The sequence below is a fragment of the Odontesthes bonariensis genome, chromosome 17 (genome assembly GCF_027942865.1).
Source record: "Odontesthes bonariensis isolate fOdoBon6 chromosome 17, fOdoBon6.hap1, whole genome shotgun sequence".
Lineage (NCBI taxonomy): Eukaryota > Metazoa > Chordata > Actinopteri > Atheriniformes > Atherinopsidae > Odontesthes > Odontesthes bonariensis.
In genome coordinates, this window is record NC_134522.1 from 7076084 (window position 1) to 7094543 (window position 18460).

General features: G+C 41.1%; 2 protein-coding genes across 3 annotated transcripts; one reads left to right on the forward strand and one right to left on the reverse strand.

Moving 5' to 3' along the window:
• Nucleotides 1-6562: 6562 nt before the first annotated feature.
• mtres1 (mitochondrial transcription rescue factor 1) lies at nucleotides 6563-9726 on the forward strand. 2 transcript variants are annotated; one of them, XM_075447676.1, is made up of 4 exons: nucleotides 6563-6639; nucleotides 8010-8451; nucleotides 9165-9237; nucleotides 9325-9726. In XM_075447676.1, the coding sequence occupies exons 1-4, from the start codon at nucleotides 6621-6623 to the stop codon at nucleotides 9505-9507; spliced, it is 717 nt and encodes a 238-aa protein (XP_075303791.1). In that variant the 5' UTR covers nucleotides 6563-6620; the 3' UTR covers nucleotides 9508-9726. The 2 variants fall into 2 exon arrangements, with proteins under 2 accessions (XP_075303791.1, XP_075303792.1); XM_075447677.1 differs by having other exon boundaries at nucleotides 6584-6639; nucleotides 8016-8451.
• Nucleotides 9727-9917: 191 nt separating this feature from the next.
• Nucleotides 9918-18242, reverse strand: bend3 (BEN domain containing 3). Its single transcript, XM_075448155.1, has 4 exons — nucleotides 18064-18242; nucleotides 15788-15842; nucleotides 15485-15663; nucleotides 9918-13625 (listed from the first exon to the last, which is right to left on the reverse strand). The coding sequence occupies exons 2-4, from the start codon at nucleotides 15837-15839 to the stop codon at nucleotides 11427-11429; spliced, it is 2430 nt and encodes an 809-aa protein (XP_075304270.1). The 5' UTR covers nucleotides 15840-15842; nucleotides 18064-18242; the 3' UTR covers nucleotides 9918-11426.
• Nucleotides 18243-18460: the final 218 nt, after the last annotated feature.

An 18460-nucleotide genomic window follows, 5' to 3' on the forward strand; every position in this document is an offset into this window, starting at 1 on the left:
GTGAGCTGAAGAGTTTACATTTAATCCACAAAAACAACGTAGATCTGCTCATAGACCGCAACATTTGACTTTTGGTCTGGTGGGATTTTGAGGGGAGGCACTGGTTGTTCGGTGAAGGTGCTTAACCTTGTAGCACCCAAGCATATGAATAATCATTGAAAAAAATCATTTTGGCTCTTCTTGCATCTTTTTGGGTGGGAATAAACCAATATTTTTGGAATTTTTGGAATTGGGCTATTTTTGATCATTTAGGCAATGTTGCATATTTGCAACTGTGGGCTTTCCTGATTAATTTTGTTCACAAAACCAAGTCATTCTCTGCAGATCGTTTGGCAAAAAAGGTATAGTGAAAGTTCACCAGTAACTGCTGCTACCACAGTAAAATGTATATAATAGACCTTTATTGAACATTCTTAATACAAAGTGCACAACGCAACCATCATAAACTTTCCATTTAACAACAAATCAAACAGATTTCACAGATCTTTGTTGTGAAAAAGTGAAGCACATATAAAATGCAAAAAATGTAAAAAAATTTTACACATGAATGTAAATAATGTATGTAAATTTAAAAAATCAAATAATGTAATGTAAATAAAAATATAAATAAATAAAAAGCTTGTTGCATATCTGCAACTATGGTTGCTACAAGGTTAAGTCGTAAGAGTGCGAACAGGCAACTGAGGCGAGTATGAATGTCGTTTGCAGAACCAGATCCGAACACAGGACGGATTGTCGCTCCCAGGAATCGAGGAGAGAACTAAGAGGCGCAGGGAAACACGGGCAAGTATTTAAAGCAACATAACTCAAAGACACAGTGAGAGCGACCTGATTACTACGCCAGAGACAGGTCAGATAATCCTGATGAGGCTTGATGAGACGTAGGTGTGCCGGACTCCACCCTGAAGGAAAGGACCTGCAGCCTGCTCAACACCAAACACCACAATCAGAGCATCATCAGGACAACCGGTTTAAATAGTCAGAAGTTTTCTATGACAAAGAGTCCTAAAAATAATGGCTTCTTGTTTAAAAAAAAGTGTTCCCGTGGCTCAGTGTGCCCCAGTTTAGGGGAAAGTTACTTCAGGTCCGATTGAATCTAAATCAAACCTATTTTAAAGAGAACCTGCATCTTTTAAAAACTAATTTCATTCTATAAATGGTAACTTAACTAAAGAAATACTGACGTAGAATGAATAAATAAATGTCACAAACAACCAGTCCATTAATTTTTTATACACACTTAATCCAATTCAGGGTTACGGGGAGCTGGAGTCCATTTGTCACTGAAACTAATGAACATTACAGTTAAATAACAAGTGGCAGAAATGATGGGTGCTTCCAAAATCAATGAGCAAATTACAATAAAAGTGCACGGTTGCCAAGATACAGAGAGTGGGCCAACTCACCCCACTCTTCCTTTCTCCTTTTGCTTTTCTTCTTGCTGTGACTGTTGTAAAAAGAGCCTCTAAAACCTGAAAAGTGTTCCAGTCAGTGTAACTGTAAGAAAGATAAGAATCAGCAACAGTTCTTAAAATATCTAATGCAAAAATAATTGCTGTTTTTCTATTCACATGAACTATCGGTAACTAATTCAAACCACACATACCAATAAGTGATGTCAAGATTTTTAACTTAGCTCACAATTCTTATTTGAAGCAAAACTTGCAAACAGACTTAGCTACATCTGACGAAACTGTCACAACAAAACGCTCTGAGTAATACATGAGAGATATGATATGGAGAAGGAAAAACGGGTTCCTCTGGCTCCTCTTAGTGTGCCTGGTGCAATTAGCATGATTTCCTCATGCCTGAGTGAAAACAGGCAGTCAAAGACCTAAAAAGAGTCGAACCAGTGTCACAGCTTCGTCTATAGAGAAGCTTTGAAAGAAGAGCTGAAGCACAGCAGAGAGGGAGGGACCTCAAAACTGTATTAATTCTTAAATTTAAGTCCACTTTCTTATCAAAGTGTCAGCTACGTTTTCTGGTGTCACAGCCTTTAAGTTAACCCTCCTCCGACAGGCCTCGGTGGAAAGCTCAGATTCTTGTGATTGAAACAATGCAAAACATTTTAATTCTTAAATGCAGTTCAGATTCTTTACATTCACAGTATGTTTGAGGTCAGTTTAGACTCAGTGCATGAATCATATCATCACAAATGGGCCTGTCACAATTTACATTTATTAACTGTTGCCCTGCTACATCATGTTTGAATATTTATTCACTGTTGTGCTCAGTGATCAAACATACAAGGTGTTATTTCTGGTCTATGTGGGTGATTAAATATGAGAAACTCCCTACATTTAAATGGTACAACTTGTCATAAGTTTAATTTTCTCGGTTAAGTTGCTGTTCTTATATCTAAAAACTCCAGGATGTTATTGTCAGGGTACACCTCTGAGAGAGTTTCTGATTTAGTATGAACGTTAAATGAGGACCTGTGTGCATTTGTTGTAGTATTGTAAGGCTGCTCACATTCACCCTCTTGTCTTTATTCATTTACACAAATCACAGTTAGTTAAACTGCATTGATATAATAGAGTGGGATCAAATGTTTTCCATTCTTTCATTAAAGGACAGTCAAGTGTCTCCTTTACTACAGAAATAAAAAAAAAGGAAGCCCCGAAGCAGCTTTGGTTTCAATTCAGTTCAACCTGCTCTTATTGTGGCTGCTACTTTGACACTTTTTAGGCATTCAGACACGAATTTTCTTATGTTAGAATAGTTCCTCATCAGAAAAAAAACTCTAGGACTCAAATAAAAGCATGAAAGGGCTTCGCTGTTTGAGAGAAAAATGGAAAACGGTCTTTAGGAATTCTTTTCATTGCGGTATGTTGTGATCTGTGGTGCAACGCAGGAATGCCCATTTATTTTTTTAGTCATCGTAGAACATACTCACTTCTAACCTGCTGTGATGTGCTTCACCTTCAGTAGTTTGTTACAAAGCCGTTTTTACTTTTCATAAGAAGGCAAAGACATAACCTGCGTTGAAGAGGAGATGATGGTGGACCCAAATGCAGACTAACAGTGGACCAAATAAATCTTTATGTAAAACAAACGAAAGGAGCTGCAGATGAGGGAAATAAAAAAAGTAAAGCACAAACAAGCAAATGGGAAATGATTAAGAAGACAATAGAGCTACAAATACTGAGAGGGCCGATGAGTAGAGTGTGCATGGAGAGCTGGGAAAACCAGGAAAACTGAGGATGATGTCAAGAATAAGAGAACTTAACTTAACTAAACCAAGGACTGACGGTAGATAGAACCTTTACAGGACATGCGGTGCTTAGCATTCAAACTCAAGAGAAACATGAACACCAACATGAGAACAAACAGAGTTAAACACAAGATGAAACTACTCGAAGGACTTGGTAAAGAAACCCTGGAAATAAAACAAGACACGAGCAGAATACAAAAGAGCAAAAAAAAGGTACAGAATAAACTAGAAAACAAAAACCTATAACCTAAAACCCTAAAAACGCACAAAACTCTACACTTTCACTGGATAGTTGTTCGGCTGAGGCAATAATTTCACACTGATCCTTACTCCCTGATTTCAATCAGCAGACGATGTGACAAAGTCCAAATACTACTGGCCCATTTTGGGATCAATTCTCTTACACATCCCTGTTTCTATCCTTGTTTATCCTTTGCTTGACAGGCTGCTTAAGAGATAACAAAAAAAAAAAAGGAGTAGAAAGAGTAGAAATTAAGTATAGACACATTTCTGGGTATCACTACACCAGAGGTTGTGATTAGCAAGCACTGAGCATGAACAGCTGATTGGTCATATGATCGAGTCAAAAACTGCCTTAAGTTAGTATAAAAAGTTTTTCTTAGATGTGCAACTTTTAAATGTGCATAAAAAATGTCCATGGAAGCCTAAGTAGGAAGTGAAAAAGCTGAATCTGTGAAAAATGTAATGGATTTAGCTAAATCTGAGTATTTATTGACTTTTGCTCCAGTAACAGCAGCCCTCAAACTGCATGGATTTCTAATGCTTGTTCATGTTTTACCAGCCGGATCTGATGAAGACTTAAAGGGTCTCTTGTCATATCAGCAATGTTTGTCTTTCTCATAAATGTGCAGTGAGGTTGAGGTCAAATGACTGTGGAGGAAAGTCCAACAAAGTCGTCAGTCTTTGAGTTTAAGCTCATTATCGTTCTGCAGAACGAATCCTTCTCCACAAAGATTTCCGCTTCTTGCATTTTCCTTGTTTATTATTAAATAAAACGTACCAAACAAAGAGTTTGAGAGAAGTTTTTGCTGCCTGTGAATAATAATATAGTGAAAGCAGAGAGTTAAACATGGCTACAACCTTCAGTTTTCTCATTATTTCCAAGTGTTACATTAAAACACATGCACAACATTTCAGCCTCTCCAACCACACTTTAAATTGTACTCCTCTTTTGACGTAATTAATTCTACAATAAGAAAAAAATAAAATATACGCCTCTGAAATCTGAGAAGTCTGCTTCTAAAAGCATTAAAAAACAAGAGATAAACGTCTCTTTGTTTGGTTTTCAGCAGAGTGGTGTAAAAAGAGAGTGGCGACACTCCCATAGACTTCTATAGAAAGAAAGGAATGCGGAAGTCACGTGGGTCACGGAGACGCCACAGTTCCAAACAACGGACGCAGCTCCGTTAACCTCAATTGCTCGTCAAGAACAATTAGACATCGTTATTTTTACATTTGGTTAGCATGAAATGTCGATGTTGATGTTAAAAATTTAATGGATTTAGGGACCTAGCTTAAAGCTTGGTAACAGAGGCTAACGTGAGGTAATTAACGTGGTCATTTCACTAAAGTCCGTTAACTTTTTATTGTCAGGTGACATTGTGTAAAGTTGTTTTGATTGTTAGGTTTTAAAACATTACCAAAATACTATATATTTAATACATTTTTGGTATTTCTGACGTATTTTCTCCGGTAAATTGATTAAATTACTACATTTTTGGCATAGTGAGGCATTAGCTGACTGTTCTTTAATTAAGTTTTTTTCAGCATGACTTTGCAGCTGTGATAATGAATTTATTAATTTCTCTGTTGTTGTCAGGGAGGTCAGCAGATGTGGTGGTCGCTGCTGCCATGGATCAACCCTCATTAGGTCTTCAGCACATTTCTACAATGTCCAAACCCTTAAAGCTGCAGTCTGCAACTCTTTTTCAAGCATAATGCCTGGAACTGTCCGGGGATTCTGAAAGTAGTACATTAAATACCCCAATACAAAAAAAATGAGTTCTCTAGGTCCCCTATATGTCCCGCTAGGTCCCTCCAAAGCCAGCAGGTTTGTTTACAAAATTGCAGACCGGACCGGTAAAAGGTAACCAATCAGGTTACGAGCTGGGCTCTGCTGCCTGTCAATCATCGATCGTGCACGCGCGATACAAGGTAGGCTCGTCCCCACGCTTATTTATCTAGACTATTGAACTTCATTACGGGCTAGTCTACTTACTGTGTCTTCCATGATCGCAAATGACAGGTGAGTTGATGAATGAGGAGTCGTGTAGGCGCATCTGGCTACGTGCACGAGTTCTCATGTGTTTTGAAGGGGCGGGACAGGAAGTTGAATAACTTTTTATTTTTCGGTTAAAAAATAAGCATTTCTTGCATTTTGCGACTACGGAGGTCACCGTTTTCAACTTCAAGCGTTCTGATAGATCATGTAAACTCTTAAAATGCCAAAAATTAGGACTTTACGTATGACAACAATAAATCTTGCAGACTGCAGCTTTAAATTTGATCCAATACAGTTCATTGTTGCAGATTAATCTGCCCAACAGTATAAATAGCAGTAAAATAACTTCTTTATTAAGGCTTGTTTTACATTTTCCATGATGACATTTTATAATAAAATGTTTGGTTTACATCTGTTTTGTTTATTTTTTTTCACAACTGACACATTTATTTTGTCATTAATATGGTTTTAACCAGAAAAAAAGTTAAATTCATATTTTAATCCATCCATTATACCCGCTGAATCCGTCGATCGGGTCGCGGGGGGCGGGGCTCATTGTCCATCTGACACCAGAGAGAACAGACAGACTGAATGACATCTTCTACAGATGGAGTGTTTGGGACAACAGGAGTAGATCCTGGGAACAGACAGTAACATCAGGCTCTGTTGAAGGATGTAGATCTGAAGGTAAGCTGGACCACTGGCATGATTCAGTATAAAGGAGGACGAGGTAGCTGCCCCCTGCTAGCATGCAGGTGTACCCTCTACGATTTAAAATGGTGATAAATGTGTCTCTGTGCTCCAAAAAAGAAAAACGTTGATTAAAATACATAGTCGGTGAAGTGATCAATGCACATTATGGGTCAATATTTACCGAAAATTGCGTCGTAAATGTTAAAGTTATCGTTTTTGTGCTCCGTCCCGCTAAAACCCGTTCAAACTGACTGACAGCGCTGTGATGTTTGGAACTCCGGAGGCTCACATGAACCACGTGACAGCCCTAGCGGCGACTTCAAAGCGTGTCGCAACTCTGTATTACTCTATAGCTCTGGTTTTCAGTCACCAGTTTAATGTAGTTCTCCGTCCATGCGATAGGTGGCGGTATGTGTATAACCGCTGCCACAGACACCCGTTAGAGAACCCGACGAAGAGCAGACATCAGCTATGAAAGGTTATTCAATAGGTGAGTGCGCTACCAAATAACTAACAACATTAAGTTAAGACTGCTTGACAATGCAGTGAAACTGGCCCCACTTAGTTTTTTAGTAGCTCGCGGTGTGTTGCGCATGGGCCGAAATAACATCTCGCGAGCGCATTGAGGGAATAGTTAAGCTAGCTAACCGTACATGTTTCAGCTGGGTTACAACTTTAGCCTGATTGTTTTTATTATTGTTTGAACACAAACACTTAAAATTGTGAAGGAACATGCACAAAAAGCGACTGAAATTGAAGTAAAAACATGATAACTGATTATGTCGTATATATCTATTTTTGTTTTGACTGACCGGATGACAGAGAGTCAACTTCCGGTATCAACAAACAAAGTTAGCCAATTTTTTTTCTTCTTCATTTTCTTAATTATTTAATTAATGTTTTCAATATGAGCAATACAGACTGGTACTGGAAATAAAGTAAGGTTTAATCAAATTATATATGGGAATCAAATTTATCCAGTAAGTATTGGCCCCTAATTTGATCAATTTAATTTGGTCATACAATCACTTCCAAAAATCTGACACCACCAACCTATAAAGGATATTTTCTTAGTTTGATTTAGTCAAAAAATAATTGAATAATAAATTAAACAGAAGACACAAACCTGTACTACAAACGGAACATTTAGGCTTTGTGAAACACGCCTAAAAGAATTTAAATAGAATAGTTTTAAAAAATGTATATATTTTAATATCAAAGCGAGGAAAATATCATGGCATCACAATGTGATTTTCATTTCTAGAATAAATACTTGCATAAGTTTTAATATGCAAATGAGGTTGCAGGTAGTGGTGGTTGCAGACCTCAAGCTGTCAATTAACAGAAAATGTGGCCCCAAACAGAGAGGTGTCAGTGGTAACAATAGAAATTATTCAAAACTCCTTAAAGAAGGTGATTCAATTTCAGAGTGTGACAAAAGATGTTGGTTGTTCCTAGTCTGCTGTGTCTAAAAAAAATAAATAAAAAAAAGCGTTTTCCATCCAGAAACGTCAAACATAAACCTTCACTAAGACCTAAAGATAGAAAACAAGGTCACAGTGGACTGGATGGTTGGATGAAAGTGACATTCAGAGATGAATCACTTGCATAGGACATGGAGATGATGCTGTAACTTTAGTTTCGTTGACTGGCTGAAGAAAACAACCACATTTCCAGGGGAGGTGGCAGCCATTACCTCTACAGTAGACGTTCAGGTGGATGCTGCCAACTTTTTCTCACTTAATCATAAGGAGGTTTGGTGATCCTGAGCTAATTCTTTTCAGGACAATAGTTTTGACAAACTGACTTTTACATCTAAATTGTCAGTGTTTTCAGTTTTATCGCCCTGCATTTTCCCAGTGACAGGTTGGGGAAGCAACATGCAGAGTCTGGTGGTGCAGGCCCTCGCCATGAGGCAGCTTGGAAGGTTAAGCCCTCGCCACCTTCTGGCCGCTGGATACGGCCTGAGGCTGACCGAGTGGTGTCCCAGGACCATCCACACACGCCAGCTGTGGGGCTGCACGACTTTCCCGGCACTTGGCGGCCACAGGCCCGCTTTCCGTGGTAGAGACACTGTCAGGGGTTGGTCTGTGCATCCTCAGAGGTTTAAAAGCAAGAAGAAAAGCGCTTACGGTTCAACCCAGGAGGAGGAGGACGTGGTTGAGGACGAAAGTGACCCGGAGGAGAGCGAATATGAAGACGAAGACCCGAATCTACCCAAGGACTACAAGGATTTGGAAAAACACGTGCAGTCTTTCCGCTATGATGTCATCGTAAAGGCTGGACTGGATATAGCACGCAAGTGAGTCTGGGAAATTTGTTATTGGATGATTACAACCAGGGCTCTAAATTAACACCCGCCAAATGCAAGTGAAAGTCATTTTTGGCGTGTATTAAAAAAAACTCACTAGCCGGCTTGGCCGATGATAAATGAGGAACTTTACCATCTATTTACATTTATCTACAGTATCCATAATTTCATAATTAATCTCTGCACATAGTTTTGTGTTTAATTTTGTGCATTATCTGCACTAAAACATGGTTAGAAAGTTGTTAAATATTTCCACTTTTGTAGATTCAGGGTTCACATGAATATAAATCAGTTTTAAAGTTATTTTTTTTATTTTTTTATGTACAAAAAATGTGACCCTGAATAGTATGTGAGGGTTGAGGAGTAATGAAATGTTAAAATAAGTTTTGTATGTACATAAGTTTAATTATTGTAATCATTTTAATTAAATATACATGCCCAATTTCACTGTAAAATTAATTTAAAGCTTAGTTAATAAATTGATCAAATTAATTCAGTGGCTCTCATCTGTCTTTTTTTGCACGGAAAAATATGTGGCTAGTGGAAATTCTGATTGGCTGGTAACTTCAGAAACTTACTTGCCACATTGGCTGGTGATCAAAAAAGTTAATTTAGAGCCCTGATAACAACTTTTAAACGAGCATATACAGAATTAACTGAAAAAAAAGCAACCCGTTTACAGATTAAATCTCCTCTTGTAACAGTAAAATCGAAGATGCCTTCTACAGCAACAAGCTACGACTAAACGGACAGAAACTCATCAAGAAAAGTAAATCGGTGAGTGTCGACCTATTCCTCCACCTCTCATGTTTGCACAGTCATCTGCCCTCCTGTTCGTTTTAACTCGTGTTGTCATTTGCTCAGGTTAAAGTCGGGGACACTTTGGACGTGGTAGTGTCAGAAAACCACGAAACAAACACTGTTACTCTGATGAGAGTCGTCCTCAGAAAGGTTTTTGGCGACACCAGTAACACAGAGAAATATAAAGTTTCCATAAGGCGGTGGAAATGTCTCGAGCTCGCCAAGAACGAGGCTTTCAAGCCGTGAACTTCTATCGGACGCATCGCAGAGCGCTACTGCCCAATGAGGTCAGAACGAGGGAAATGGAATCTGAAGGATCTTCAGGACTTTTGGACCGTAAGCGGATTACAGAGGTTTAATGTTAAAAGTTGAGTGGTTGCAGACATTAAGCAGTTGAATGTTGTACCTTTTTGTCTCTAATGTGAGATTTTACGAATAAAAAAAAAAGAAAGGTGGAATTTTAAAGTTGTGATTTAGCAAATTGGTGGTTTGTTGGCTGCTCGTGTCTCGAGTTAATCTTCATCCTCTGGAAAAAGATGTAAAATAGAAGGATGAGAAGAATGAAAATAGATGGGTGGCTATAAAAACCTCACAACACACCTACAACAGGAACATGTTAGTGCTAAAAACAGTAAAAACATCTTACTTTGCGTGTCACTTGTAACTGTTTTTATTAGAAATAGGTTATCATGATCCATTGCCATGTTAAATTATCTTTATAATATAAACTTCTATAAGAAGGCTTAACATACAGTCATGTCCATAAATATTCAGACAAAGTATTTGCATATTTTGCTTCTGTACGCAACAATTATTCGTTAAATTAGGCAGTTAAGATGCAACTGAAGTGACAGCTAATGTTGATAAGCATGTCGAGTTGTCTAACGATCTTTTAGACAAAAATAAGCCTCACAGACGGACCAGAATCCACACGATGAGCGACCTCTGAGCCTAAATCCAGACTTTTTGTTTTGTATTTCATGCCTAACCAGCCCTTACTTCTGTATTTGTTCCACTTTTATTGTCACTTAATTCAGGGTTTCTTACTGTAAAGAAGCTTGTGTGTTGCTTTGGATAAAAACATCCTCTAAATGGATGCCCATTGCTCCACCCCTTTGTTCTGAAGGGACAAGCCGCCCTTTTTCATTTGGGGATAAAGGCGTAGCAGTCAAGTAAATCAACTTGAGCATTTGGGGCCATTTGGATTGATAAATTACCACTAGTCGTGAATAGAAAAGGGGGCATCTTACCCCTGCAAAACAGAGGGGTAAGGCCAAGGAGAGGAAATGGGATTGGATCTAAATGTGCACTGGCATTCATGGCTGTCAGTGGAACCCAATCACTGCTGAGAGAAGCGGCATAATGAAGATTGAATCCTGCTGAGATTTAGCTCAACGCTACAGAACTGTCAGGGCGCTGCTTCACGGTATAAACGAGTAATAATAAAGCACGTTGTCAAATAAAACACCTGAACTCGAGCCGACTGAGCGCGCTCGCTTCTGCGTTAAAGACGGACCCATAAAGACGCATATTAAAGTTTCCTAAACTTAAAGTACGTTAATCACAGATGCTTTTTTTAGCTTGTAAATACGGAACGAAACACCTTAACTGCTGCATTTAAACTCTGTTATGGTGGCGTACACAGGCAAAAAAAACACTTTAAAATAACCTACTTGTCTGAATACGTATGGACCCGCCTGTAAGCACATTGTTATTAAAACAGTGGTGGCACAATGCTACATTAGTAACTGTAATGGAAATACATCACATCACTGTGATTCTTTTTCTATTAATAGAGGAATTGTGTGACCTATGCTGTTAGCTACTATCATTGTTACTGTTTTTAAGGCTACAACATTTACCAACAAAGCATGTTAGACGACCTATGACAGTTTTGGCTTATAAATAGGAGCATTTTTAGCTTTTTTTCTTCTTTTTTTTATATAATCCAACAATAATAAGACTACACAAACTAGAGTATCTGCTGCTGTAGCCAAAAAGGTAAAATATGAGTGAGAATAGTGCTGAAGAAACTTGTGACAGCTTGGCTTCATCCTACATAAGACAGTCTTTTTTTTAAAAGTTCAACAATGCAACTTCAGCTTAGAACAGTGTGCAAGCATTTCATGACTGAAAGTGTTGACTAACTGCAAAAAAAACTCCGACTACGACACAGTGCTCGACCTCTTGGCTTTTTTAAGAATGTCACACTTCTTGCGATTGGGGCGCCGGCAGCGTTCGTCGATGCTCGGCACGCATTCGTAGTGCCACACCTCCTCCATCTTATCCACGGGATACACCGCTTCCACGTAGTGACGGATCAGTCTCAGCCGGACGGGGTCCAGCTGCTTCTTATTGCAGGCACCTGAATGGTTGTACTGGAGCCGGAGGTTCTCCTGGGTGAAGAGCTCCGGGAAGAGGCGCACCAACAGCCGGGCGGCAAAGTTCCCAACAGAGAGGCTCTGCTGGACGATTTCCCGCACCTCGCCGTCCGAGAGCAGGTGGACGGACGGCACGGGGAAGTCGGGTTTGGAAACAGTCAGCTCGTCGAGGGGGATTTTACAGAAGTCTTTGCTGCTTTTCTCAGGGGGTAAAGACGGAATATCTGGGTCCTCTCTGGCGTTGTCCGGATTGAACTGGTTCACCTGGCAGAGAAACTCCTGCTCCGACTCGGTGCTGTAACCTTTGCGCTGCTGCAGGTAGGACCTCCTCTGCTCCGTGTCGCGCCTCCTGCACCTCTCGTCGAGCTTTCCCACAAACTCCAACATCCACACTCTGTCGTTTTTCACTCGAGGGTAGACCAGCTGCACGTAGTGACGGATCAGGTTCACGCGGACGGGGTCCAGCTGCTTTTTCCCGAGAGAACCGCTGCAGTTGTACTGCTTTCGCGCGTTCTCTTGGGTGAAAAGTTCGGGGAACATGAGCACCAGAAGCCGAGAGGCGAAGTTGCCGATGGACAAGCTACATTCATAGTTGCTCCTCAGCTGATCCCGGGACAAGATGTACTCCTGGGGGACAGTAAAGTCAGGCAGAGGAATCGCCAGATTGTCAAAATCCACGGGTGAAAGCAGCGACTTTTTGGACTTGCGACCGGGTCTTTCGTAGTCACTCACCTCCGGAACCTTAATGATGGAAACGTCCTCAGGAAGGCTGGCCAGGTCGTAGCCCTCGTCGTTGATATTGTCGGGCTCGCTCCCGTTGCCGCTACTGTGAGGACCCTCGAGTGCATCTTCCATGTGTTGAATGCACACCTGAAGCCAGCTGTCCTCGGGCACGTCGGGGAAATTAGCCTCCATGTACTTTCTTATAATTTCCATCTTATCCGAGTCCAGAATCAGCTGCCCCGCGTTACTAAAACCGCCGGAGCCTTCGGGCATTTTCCCCTCTTCAAAAACCTCGGGGAAGAGACGATGCATAAGAAAAATAACAAAGTCCTCGGGGGAGGAGAGCTCATCCAGCTCTTGTGTGGCTTGTTCCTGCTGGGTATCCACAGATATGTGCTCCTCCTGGCCCTGCTCGTTAATGAAACGATAGGACTGAGGATGCTCGGCTTTTATTCCGGCGCCCGCCGCCGCCTGCTTCCTGAGCAGCCGAGCGCTCTCCATGTCCCGCTGCGCCCAGAAGCGATTAAAGAAGTCATTAACCTGAAGGAGGCACTCTTCCTGCCAGATGCTGTTGCTTTTGACCGAGGGGTAGCACACCTCCACGTAGTTCCGGATCAGCTGCAGGTGGAGGGATTCCAGCGTTCTCTTGCTCGCCATGCAGTCGTGAGAGCACTCCCTGGCTTTGAACAGCTCCGGGAACAGATGCACGAGCAGCCGACAGCCGAGCTCCCCCGCGCCCGACGTCTGCTCCATCAGCTGGTTCAGTTCGTCGCTCGTCAGCAGGTATTCGGGGGGAGGCTGGAACTCCGTCACCTTCTCGGCCGGCTTGATCTGCTTCTTTATCCGCATGACTTCGAGGGTTAACAAGTCCACTTTACTGTGCAGTTGAGTCATGCTTGAATTGAGGGTGTTGAGAATGAAAAACATTTTCTCAATCAGCGGATAAAGGCTGGACTCCGCGGACGCGGCCGGGCCTAAAGCGTCCGCGCTGGCGGAGGTCTCCGTTGAGCCGTTTTGCTCTGGACTTTGGAGCTTGGACGAAAGGATGCTGCAGAGGTTGAGCTGATTCAAGCCGCCGTGATTGTTCTGCGGCTCCAGACTCGGCGTGCTCCTCTTGTCCGAGATCCTGTGGGAGATGCTGAAAAGAGGCTTTCTGTAGGACACTCTGGATTTCTCCTGGACGCAGTCCCTCCTCTCTCCGGTGGTGGTGAGGCAAAGTGGTTCGTGTCTGCTGCTGTCATCCATCAAGCGCCGCCTCATCTAAACAGATAAAACACATGGTAGCATAACATGGGAAATACTCATTCTGCGCTGTGTGTTCTTTAGGGATGGGAATTGATAAGATTTTTACGATTCCAATTCCATTTTCGATTCTGCTTAACGATTCGGTTCTTTGTCGGTTCCCTTATCGATTCTCATTTGGAGAAAAAGGACAACAAACCGGTCGATTAGCATCAACTTTGTTTAGTTTAGAAGTAACACGAGTCATGACCTCACAAACGCAACAACGGTGAGGTCCACATTGGTCTATCCTGGCCTGGGTAATTTAACTCTTCCTGCTCTGGTGAAAGGAGAAGCTGGAGGTAGACGTGAACTGGGGGTAGTACCACCAGCCTCTGGCTCTGAGCCAGTCAGGCTCTGTCTCTCATGATTTCATCTAAATGTAATGCCTGAGAAGGCATTCATTTAACCTTAACCGTTACTAACAGCAGGTTTTACAATGAGGCAAATGGTGCTAACATGATAGGCAGTGTTAGTTAGTTAGTTAGTTAGGCCCTCCAGAAAAACGCGATTTTGCGATCGCTGATTTTATTGCAAAATCAGCTAAATACCGCTGATTTATGCGGGGGTCAATATTTAAAAAAAAGCCGCATATTCACCGCAATAATCACATTTTCCATGCAAAATATGCAAAATATGCAGGACTCGCTTGATTTCACTATCTCCGCACTTTTCTGCATAAAGTTGGGAAGAGAAAAAAATGTAGAAAATTAACGAGAGACAAAATTAAAAAAGCAAATCGATCTCACCTACCGACGCACATTACTGCCAAAGACCGGGAAACCAGTACCCCAATGTCTTGCACGAAAGCGGGGGGAAACTATTCTGCACCCCGTGCAACTGTGTGTTGGAGCATAAAAGAAAATCGTCGGTGACGTGCCACTTTACCAGCGCGAAACATTTTAAAATTCTTTCTACAGCTGCGGAAAGGAAAGCCAGACAGCTGACGTTCACCGAGGCATCAACCTCCAAAACCATTGCGAGGGCTACCAGAAACGAGGTGAGTAGCGTACAAGCTTGAAATTGGCCAAATAAAGAATAAATGAAACAGAATGAGACCGAGAAGTGTGTGTGTGCGCGTGTGTATGTATTGTGAAACTGCTTTTGTTAAAATAAAAAAACCTTCTGTGAAGTAACTTGGTTCCAGTATGCTTGTTTATCATAGGAGGTCTTTAAAATGACTCTTTTTCATTCAGTAGCAGCATATTTTGCAACTTTGCATAATTCACAACTTTTTGCATAATTCCCAAGTTTCCGCAACTTCTCGCAATTTCACGGCATAAAATCATTAAAAAACCCGCATATTCAATCGCAAAATCCAGGATTTTAGCCCGCAAGATCAAGCATTTTAGCCCGCGTAATCAAGGATTAATGTCCGCGTTTTTCTGGAGGGTCTAGTTAGTTAGTTACCTGCAGTGTTAGCCGAGGACATGCTAACGTTGCTAACATTGCTGCTGGGTTCAGATTCACCAACGTTAGTCCGGAGCAGATCGAAAACGCGACATTCATTCATAGTTATTGCATGTTGGTAGTATTTCCTCCCTCTGGTGAAATATTATATATATATATATATATATATTGCCCTGTTGTCATCTTTTTTAGGGGTGTGTAATCAAACTTTCGAGCGTTTGTACCGCTTGGGCGCCATGTTGGCTGCTGGCTGCGCTGGACTCGCCACCCAACGTTGCGTGGTGACGTCATTCACACCCACTGGAATCAATTGCAAAATTGCCAAACGATTCCAAGGAATTGAAACACTGGGAACCGGTTCTCGATTCCCATCCCTAGTGTTCTTATAGTTTTACACAGATCAACCGAACAATCTGAGCTTATTTTACCTCACTGGAGACTCTGGGTCTCTTACTGCTGCCGGACTGATTTGTATCAGGGCCCATCTGTGCGGATGACCTTTTCCCAGCCTCCGCAGCCCCAGGAGATCCTCCTTCACGTCCTTGAGGCTGCTTGCAAATAGCAAAATCCTCTGTCTCCTCCTTAACATCCTGGACATGCTTGTGTTCTGCAAATAAAACAAGATTCACGGCAACTTACTTCCCTTCCTTCATGGAATAAGTTAACACGGCCACGCCACACTACAACCAGTTTCCTGTAGCAGAAGCAAAGATAAAGAGGTCGGGACTTGCCTTTCTCAAGCATCGCTTCATCTGAAACTTCTCCATGCTCACAGGAATTCATAGCCTGGAAAAAAAAATCGATAACAAACACGTGAAAAAACTTAAAGGCCCCTCTTCTGTGGAGAAGTTGACGACAAGCCGTGTTGAACTTTGGGTGTTGAGGGTTTCGTTTACGCATGATGTTACGAGGAAACCGCTTGCACTGATTGTGTTTGAGGACAAACACCGATGGAAGTAAACATCTGTGTCCACGACAAACAAACAAAGGTTTCAGAATTTTTACCTTTGTAATCTCATGGTCATTTGTAACTTTTAAACTCAGACAAAGTGCATCGGGTTAAGTAATCCAGTTCACATTGTTCATCCTGTTCCTTTACAGTGCATCTTTTATCCAGTACGGTCCCTTTTCTACGTCTTTTCTTCTTTCTTTTTGGGCCAAATAAAGCTAAATATAATCAGGTAACAAAAGGAAAAACCTCATAAGATGAAGACACTGTTCCTTAAGGAGCTTAAATCCTCATCGCTGCCCCATTTTTACCATTTATTACCCACTGATTAATGAGGAAATATTACAATACACATGATTACCTCTTGGTAAAAGCTTCAACATTTCGGCTCGACGTTGTGTCCACTTGGTGACGAAAGTGGGAAATATAGTATTGCACAGCCTTGTTTGACTGAGTAGAAATTAATTTGAGTTGAGTGGCCTTGAGTTAGTAATGCCGGATATGAAAATATACAAGAATCTGTTGTTCTTAAAACAGAGAATAATTATCCTGCATGAAGCACGGATAACTTATTAAATCTTTCATTTTGGGATGATTTCCAATGATATCCTGCATCTTAATAACGAATAAAAGACACTTTATTAGGCTTATTACAATGCCCTTATTTTACATAAGAAAAGAATATGTGGAAATGAGTTCTTCACACATTACTAACCCACAGCCACACAATTATCTCTCTATACCATCCAATATTTTTACCCAACAGATGTCACCAGGGGGTCTCTATGGTTGTGATAGTCTTTTTCTTTTAAAATTCAATTAAATTTAACAAGCCAAACCCTAAAGTGAGCTATTGAGATAACAAGCAGCTGGTTAATTAATAAAGAAATACGGGTTAGTTGCAGTTCTAGGGACAAATATTTGGTTAAAAATACAAAAGAAAAGTGCATGAATGTTGTAGCAGATTACTAATAACGAGGGTTTACTTTTTAATCCAGCTATGATCGATAAAAATATTGTTTTGTTTAAGACACTAACAGAAACCGTTAAGGCGAACACGTGACCAGCGGTGGGTCTGTAGCTAAGCAACATAATCTAGTTCTGCCGGGGTCCGTCAAACTTGTCTTAAAAAAACATAAACCTGACGGTTTATTTACACCCGAAAAATAAATTAGGAGCCTTTCTTTTTGGAGGAGGGGGCGTAAATCTGCTGTCCACGCCGCAGTTCCCTCCTAGCTCACCTCCAGCAGCAGTTATAACCGGTGTTATGCCGAAAAGTGCATGCCTGCCGAGAAATGCATGCCTGCCGAAAAATGCATCCCCTGCTGGTCCCCTGCTTTAAAGAGAGTCTGGAATGGATTAATTTAACTACATTAGAATTTGTTTACCTGATTAAATTAACAGATGCGAATTTCAACAAGTCCAAAATTGTCTCTAAAATTAAATTTAAATAGTCAAATTTCATAGTTCTAAGTTAATTTTTGGATTATTTTATCTGGGCTACATTGAGTAAAGATTGATATTCATAGAAAATGTCTCCTTTCTGCAAAAGTGATAGTCACGGCCCTCACTTTGGAATATTTGTACAATAATAATATAATAATAGGTGTAAGGGATGCTCTAAACTGTACAATTGTGGGATTATCATAAGTGTACTGTACATGTATTATTCATCTACACGAAGAAAAAAGATATACGAATGAAAAAACATTGTCAGCTCAATATCATCACTTGTAACTTTATTGGAAAAATGTAATAATCCACACGCCTGAAACGGTTTACGCGCGCTCCCGCGAATGGGGACGCATTTCTCGGCACAACACCGGCCACTTCCTCATTCCTCCGCCCATGAACCCCTGAACCAAAACAGAACCGAACCACCCGAATGTGACTCCCAACAAGCCGCGACAAAACCCGCCATGTTTACACTTTTCGCCGCCGTGAGCCTCAACGCGCAATTTGTTTGTTAATTTTAACGACGCGGTGATGACCCCCTCCTCCTGTTGTGACTGTTGGTAAATTAACGGTAAAGGCGCGTGACCGCCGGTCAGAGCTCACCTTTTAAGAGTCCATGACATCCCTCAGGACCGTTTGGGGGGCGCAGGACATGTCTGCAGACTGTCGCCGTGGTTAAATCGCAGGGATTTGATGTTTTGTTGTTGATGTTTTTTCTTTTTTTTTCCTCGCTCGGCTTCAATGCTGTCTCGCGTGACGTGACGTGACGGGGCGCGCGCGCCTGCTGTGTCACTTCCGCACAGTTCCGGAGAGAAAGGCTGGAAAATAAATTAACTTTTATATTTTGCAAGCTAAGTTTTTTATTCATAAACAAAAATGGCAGAAAAATCAGCCTTTCTTTAATGTTTTTATGTTAGAAATGTCCGCTCTTTTCAAGTCTCTTAAGTTTGTAAATAATAAGAAAAATGAAAGACTTTTGAATGTTCTTTAATGTATTCCT